This window comes from Aegilops tauschii, chromosome 2, assembly GCF_002575655.3.
Source record: "Aegilops tauschii subsp. strangulata cultivar AL8/78 chromosome 2, Aet v6.0, whole genome shotgun sequence".
NCBI classification, from domain to species: Eukaryota; Viridiplantae; Streptophyta; class Magnoliopsida; order Poales; family Poaceae; genus Aegilops; species Aegilops tauschii.
Genome location: NC_053036.3, coordinates 175,384,894 through 175,392,193, shown reverse-complemented (window position 1 = coordinate 175,392,193; position 7,300 = coordinate 175,384,894). Strand labels below are relative to the sequence as shown.

At 46.0% G+C, this 7,300-nt stretch overlaps 1 protein-coding gene across 1 annotated transcript; it reads left to right on the top strand.

Moving 5' to 3' along the window:
• Positions 1–2,904: 2,904 nt before the first annotated feature.
• Positions 2,905–4,882, top strand: LOC109731861 (organic cation/carnitine transporter 2). The gene has a single exon (XM_020291041.4). The coding sequence runs from the start codon at positions 3,143–3,145 to the stop codon at positions 4,724–4,726; it is 1,584 nt and encodes a 527-aa protein (XP_020146630.1). The 5' UTR covers positions 2,905–3,142; the 3' UTR covers positions 4,727–4,882.
• The last annotated feature ends 2,418 nt before the right edge of the window (positions 4,883–7,300 follow it).

Below are 7,300 nucleotides of genomic sequence, written 5' to 3'. Positions count from 1 at the left end.
AATCGCGTTAACCTAACGCTTCCGCTTTCGGTCTACGAGGGTACGTGGACACACTCTCCCCCTATCGTTGCTATGTATCTCATAGATAGATCTTGCGTGATCGTAGGAAAATTTTGAAATTGCATGCTACGTTCCCCAACAAGTTCAATCTGACGGGACACAAGACTATGTGAGTTAAACGGTTCGTTTAATTGTCAAACATTGATGCATAATCCCCAATTGATATCTGCTACCATATCACTATAATTCTATTTTATTAATCTTTTATATCTTGGGTTTCAGTACAACATAATTTGTTACGTAAGACACTATATCAAATATACATTATAATTGCTCGATAGTTCTTTTTTTTCTAGTGAGATAATGCCTCATTTTTTAGTTTCGCACATGGCCCCCGATTTTACCAGCCCGACCCTGTTCTCTCCATTCTATCCGTTTGGTTTGGCCAACTAGATTGATTTATCTTGCAATGGGAAAGGTGCTTTGTGATGGGTTTGATCTTGCGGTGCTCAATCCTAGTGACAGAAAGAGACATGACACGTATTTGTATCGTTGCTATTAAGGATAAAAGGATGGGGTTTATTCATATTGATTAGTTTACTTTGTCTACATCATGTCATCTTACTTAAGGCGTTACTCCGTTCTTTATGAACTTAATACTCTAGATGCATGATGGATAGCGGTCGATATGTGGAGTAATAGTAGTAGATGCAGGCAGGAGTCGGTCTACTTGTCTCGGACGTGATGTCTATATACATGATCATTGCCTTGAATATTGTCATAACTATGCACTTTTCTATCAATTGCCCAACAGTAATTTGTTTACATACCGTATGCTATGTTCAAGAGAGAAGTCTCTAGTAAAAACTATGGCCCCCGGGTCTATCTTTATCATATATTAAAATTTAAAAATACCTTTCTGCAATTTATTTACCGTTATTTTATTTTGTGTTATTGTTTACCTATCTATCACCACGAGATTTGATCCTTGCAATTAACCGCCAAGAGATTTGATCCTTGCCAAGTATGATCGATGATTTGATGGCAGTTTTCGCACATGTGACAACAAAGTTAGAAAACGCAGAAATATATATAGAGGAAAATCAAGAAAGGTAAACAATTCTAAGAAAAAAAGACAAAAGGTTGGAAAATAGTAAATGTGAAAAATGCAGATACATGAAAAAGGAAACATAGATATTTGGAAAGCACAAGAAAACTTGAAAAGTTAAATCTTCTTTTGGAATTACGGAAATATAGAATGAATAAACATAGAATTATTTTGAGAAAAAGAAACACAAGATATTTTAGAAACAGTGTATAAGTACCCATCAAGAATAATCACCACCGCCATATTTATTTTTCTTTGAATTACTATTTTTTGGTGCTTTCGTTTTGTATTTTCCAAAAAAAATGTTTTCATTCTATTCTTCCCACATTAAAAATTAATCTAAAGTCATCTTCTGCTTGCGAGCTCATACAAATGAGCCCGCGATGAATAGTAAAATCTAAAATATTTGAAAACAAATTCAAAATATTCTGAATTTTTTTGTGGCAAACTTTGAAAAATGTTTTGAATGTTTGCAAAGTTTCATCTGGAATGCCATTCATGAAAGTCGCGAAAGAAAAAAAAACAAAATCAACACTCTAAGTTGCTTTCGACAATAACTTTTTTGGAATATCGATTTTTTTTGCCACGACTTCCACCAATGTCATTCCATGATGACTATTTGTGAGCACTCGGAACATTTGTCAGTGTTTGCGACAAAAATATTCAGAACTTTCTAAAATTGTTTTCAATCTTTTTGGGGGATTTTACTGCCACCCAAGTTCATTTGAGCTCGAGTTCAGAAATACTATGTCCAAAGAAAATCTATTTTTATCTACTTACATAGATGGATTTTATGTTTTTTTGTGTCCTGACCATGCTGCCAGTGAAATCGTTGCGACATCATCGGTTACAATGTTTCATTGTGGCCATGAAGTAAATTTGCCTGGTTTCAAGAGTTTAAAGTCGAAGATCTGTGACACATATTCGGGGACAGAGACTATGATACTAGCATAGAATCAACCAACCGTCCATGGAAAAAATGAACCGAAACAACATTGGATGCAGTTTTAATTTGTGATTGCTAGATCTCAGTCGACTGAGACTTAATGAAGTCTCAGTTAATACTATATTCGTGAGATCTTACATGAAGATCCGTGTAAAATTTTCTTTTATTTTTTTCTTTCTTTTTACATGTTCTACTCTCTCCGTCTCCTAATAGCGTTTTTTATGCTAGTGTAGTGTCAGAAACGCTCTTATACCGGGCTTCATTAAGTCTCAATCAACTGAGATCTAGACACACTCATTTTAATTAGGTAACTGAAACAGTCAAGAGACACGGCTGAACATTCCAAAACACAGTAAACACATGGCACCGTAGAAGTACCATAACCTCCTATGGCCATGCGAGATTTTTGTGAGTATGGCCATAAGATTTGGGTACCTTGATTAGCACCATCCTGGAAAGGGTAGCAAAGATACTTTTTCCCCTAAAACAATAGCAACGGCACTTTGAGTGAACGTAAGAAGGATTCCAAGACAAAAATATCAAAGAAACTTTTGATGTACCCATACGGCGGTACCTACTGGAACCGATCCAAGATAAGGAAGTTTCATGCCGGATGTTGTCAAATGATCTGGATTCTGGAGCTAGCTAATCGCCGAGCTCGTACGCCAGAACATGCGGATCAATATCGTGACTGGGTTTCACATGATGGCGGTGGAGCAGGAGCACCGTAGTACGTAGCTGATGGATTACCCATTTACCCTTGATACCCCTATGCATGGCTCGTTGCTTACGTGGACCCTCAGGTCATCAAGTATATTACACCCTCTCCCATATTCTAACATATCGTGACTGGATCTCACATGTGTCCCCCCTTATTCAATCCATGAATAATGCAGCTCGTCGATCCCCATAGCGATCGATCTTGTGCGTCGGAATCCTGGTTGGAGCGCTGCACTGCGCTGCTCCGTTGACGTACACTATCCCGCCCGTATAAATACCCCCGCTCTCATCGTTCTCCCCACACAGCCAGTGAGCGGCCAAGATAAGCTAGCGGCAAGCACACAGAAGCACGCACGCGAACCGTGCGAATGGCTGACACGGCCGCCGCCCCGCTCCTAACAAGCCACAAAACAAGGCCGGCCAAGGCGCCGTCGATCGATGACACCATCGAGACGTACATGGGCGCCACCGGCGCCCTGCAGCTCCTCAAGGCCGTCTTGCTGGCCTTCGCGTGGGCCTTCGACGCGCAGCAGGTGTTCATCTCGGTCTTCACCGACGCCGAGCCACAGTGGCACTGCACCGGCGCCGACGCGTCCTGCTCGGCCGCCGTGGCCTCGCCGTGCGCGCTCCCGCCCGGCGCGTGGGCGTGGGACCGCCCGGCCGTGACGTCGGTGGTCTCGGAGTGGTCCCTCAAGTGCGCCGGCCCGGCGCTCGTCTCCCTCCCGGCGTCCTCGTTCTTCGCCGGCTGCCTTGCCGGCGGCTTCCTCCTCACAACGCTCGCCGACTCGCTCCTGGGCCGCAGGAAGATGCTGCTCGTGTCCATTGTGTCCATGTCCGTCGCTGGCGTGCTCACCGCGTTCTCGCCGAACGTGTGGGTGTACGCCGCCCTGCGTTTCATGTCCGGGTTCGGCAGGTCCATGGTTGGCACGTGCACGCTGGTCCTCTCCACGGAGCTCGTCGGCAAGAGGTGGCGCGACACGGTGTGCGTGGCGGGGTTCTTCTGCTTCACCCTCGGGTTCCTGTCGCTCCCGGCGCTCGCCTACACGTTCCGGGAGGAATCGTGGCGGAACATGTATCTGTGGACGTCCGTGCCATCCCTCTGCTACTCCATCCTATTCTACTTCCTCGTCCAAGAGTCGCCGCGGTGGCTGCTGGTGCGCGGGCGCAAGCAGGACGCCATCGAGACGCTGCAGCAGATCGCCTCGCTCAACGGCAACAGCATCACGTCCAGCTTCTCCATGCTGCACGCCTGCACCATGAACAATGACACCGCGGAGGAGAGCGGCGGCGACAGCGTGTTCGCCACGCTGCACTCGATGTGGGAGCGCCCGTGGGCGCTCCGGAGGCTGGCGGCGATCATGACAGCCAGCTTCGGCGTCGGCATGGTCTACTACGGCATGCCGCTCAACGTCGGCAACCTTGGATCCAACCTCTACCTGAGCGTCACGTACAACGCGCTGGCCGAGCTGCCGTCGTCCATCCTCTCGTGGCTGCTGATGGGCAGGATCAACCGCCGGAGCTCGGTGATCGCGCTCACCGGGGCGGCGGGGGTATGGAGCCTCGCGTGCGTCGTCATCCCGCAGGGCGCGGCGCGGATGGCCGCCGAGCTGCTCTCCTTCTTCGCGACGTGCACGGCGTTCAACGTCATCATGATGTACTCCATCGAGCTGTTCCCGACGTCGGTGCGCAACTCGGCGGTGGGGCTGGTAAGGCAGGCGCTGGTGCTGGGAGGCGTGGCGGCGCCGGTGCTCGTCGCGCTGGGCCGCGAGAGGAGCTTCTTGTCGTTCGGCGTGTTCGGGCTCGTCGTCGGCTGCTTCGGCATGTTCGCCGCCTGCCTGCCGGAGACGCGGGGGAAGGGCATGTCGGACACCATGGACGAGGAGGAGCACAAGGAGGCGGCGGTGGCCGCTTGCACCGTCGACGATGCGGACTGTAACAGCGACCTCGTGTAATTAAACTAAACTGCGGATTGATGTACAAAGTTAATACCATGCTCCCATTCCAATCAAGTCAATTGCTGCCAGGTCGCAGCACATTACTGAACCCAACACGTGAGAACTAGTACTATGGTCCTGAACATTTCAGACAAAAATTCAATTATTATAAAACAGCTGGTCGTCCGAGTCACTGGTGATGCCAATGATTAGATGAGAGATCGGAGCTTATTCTAACTCTGCATGGAATCCGCTTGGAAGATGCTGATAGATTCGTCGTACCATATACAAATATAAAACATGTATATATACCAGGCTAATTTGACCATGCATGATAGCTGTCTACTTATGTCGGCGCATGTAAAAGCACATAGCCGTGTTGCACCCTGCCGATATGAGAATGGAATACTGTTTCCACCCATTTTAATTTATGGGACCTATATTGAATTGCTTTGTCTTTTTTATAGTATTACTAGCAAAAGAGCCCGTGCGTTGCAACGGGAGAGAAAACACAACACACGCTCTTAACTCAACAACCATCACTCAAGACCATAATAGGTCCATCTTCTTTATTTTTGCGAGGCATCATATTTGTGTTCCCGCTTATCCTCCTTCTCACACTCGCCGGCGATGGCCTCGGTGTTCACACAAAACAACAAAAAAGTGTGTTGAATATGGTTAATCCTAAGGCGTCTCTCTCTCCTCTCTCCTCCCTCTCCCTCTCTCTCTCTCCCTCCCTCTCTCTCTCTCGCTCGCTTTCTCTCACTCTCGCGATGAGAAATCTGTTGTTTTCCCCTACGACATTTTCCAGAGGTATGCATGTGTAGTTATTGATGTTTTCTTTTCCGTATATTGTTATAGTGGGGTGTTTATTTGCAATCCGGATCGCCGCCGGTATTTAAAAAACGGATCTTGTGCTATAAATTATAAGTTTGCTTCAATAACAATATTTTAAAAATATTTAACAGGTAAAATTAACATCATATTTAGATTCCACACATTTTTATAATAAAATTTCATATATAATATGTTTAAATCAAAGTTACGGTTTAAAAGATACAGATAATTTAGAAAATCATTTGGTTTGACTCAAATATATTCCAAAATAATATTTAAAAATACTTAATAGGTAAAAATAATCTCATATTCATATTCTACATATTTTTTCTAATCAAATTTCATATATAACATGTTCAAATCGGAGTTACGATTTAAAAGATATGGATGATTTTAAAAAGCATTTGTTTGACTTAAATATGATCCGCGGATGAATTACCTAAAACATCAAGGGGGGGGGTTCAAAAAATGAAAAATAACGGTTCGGGTGTGACTTAAATCCGGACGGCGGGTTGATTTCAAGAAAAGACAAGGACTTTTGTGTAAAATGCGAAAATAACGATTCGTTTTAACTTAAAACAGGACTGCGGGTTGAATTCTCTAAAATAGAGGGACTTTTCTGAAAAATGCCATGACGGACGAAAGAAACCAATTATTAGGTAAATATATGTTGGCTTGGGAACCGTATTTCCAAGATGGCAGCGGACAAATATTTGGAAACAAAACTGTAGTTTTTTTTTCATGAAACAGGCAATCACTCCTTTCCATGACTTGACAGCAAAGGAAATGTTAACGATGAGACGTCGGCTAAGAGGTTTTTCTTGAGAAAACCCATTATTGTTGGGGATACACATAACAGGTAGGCCCATAAAAGGTTAAAATTAAAGCACGAGCTCCACACATCAGGTGGGTTCAGATAAATTGCATAGCAGACATACTATCCACTCGGACAACACTACCCGTCTACTCGGACGATGTCTATGCCTCCACTACCCGGGTGATCATCTACTCGGCCGTATGACTCACCCGGACGTGCGAAGACCAACAGTCAGCAAGGCAGTTGAAGCATCATCTTCATAGTGAAGGTTTCATACTGGGCTGATATTATGGCATTGATGCTCCATTTTGTAACATAAGAGGTGAGAGGTGTTGGAAATATTAACACTTTTCCAATTAGACTAATCCACGAGAATACAATTAGCATGGCATAAAAGGTATGCATCTCATAACAATACCTAAGCATACCAGCACGTACAGAACATAGAAGCGAACCATCTATGAGCAACACATATACGGCTAGCACAAGTACGAGTAAACAAGGGATGAACAAATCATACCCTCCGGTTGGCCAGGCCAACGCGGCGGCGCCAGCAGCAGCCTCGGCGGCGTCCGTGGCCTTCTTCTTAGCGGTGGCATCGTCGGCGATGGTGTCGATGCGGGGAAAGTAGTGGAAGCAGAGGCAGACGGAGCTGGGGACGGATCGGGAGCAGTCGCGTCGAGACACTCCCCAAAAACCTTATTGCCGTTCTCCCGGGCAGGATCTCGAACGACAGGGTTCCGGAGACACCTGCTCTCCCGACCAGCCGTGCACGCGGTCGTCGGGGTGGGGTCGCCGGAGACAGCGTAGAGTGAGGAACGGTAGATGACGGTTAGGTCACGCGAGAGGGAGTGAGTGAACCGAACTAGGTCACTCCACTGGGCAGAGCCTTCTTATGTAGGCTGTCGGGTAGGAAGTCGTGGGCCTGGGCGGAGGCC

Bases quoted from the DNA above. Each gene is read 5' to 3' on its own strand.
- LOC109731861 (XM_020291041.4), top strand. From the start codon at position 3,143: ATGGCTGACACGGCCGCCGCCCCGCTCCTAACAAGCCACAAAACAAGG.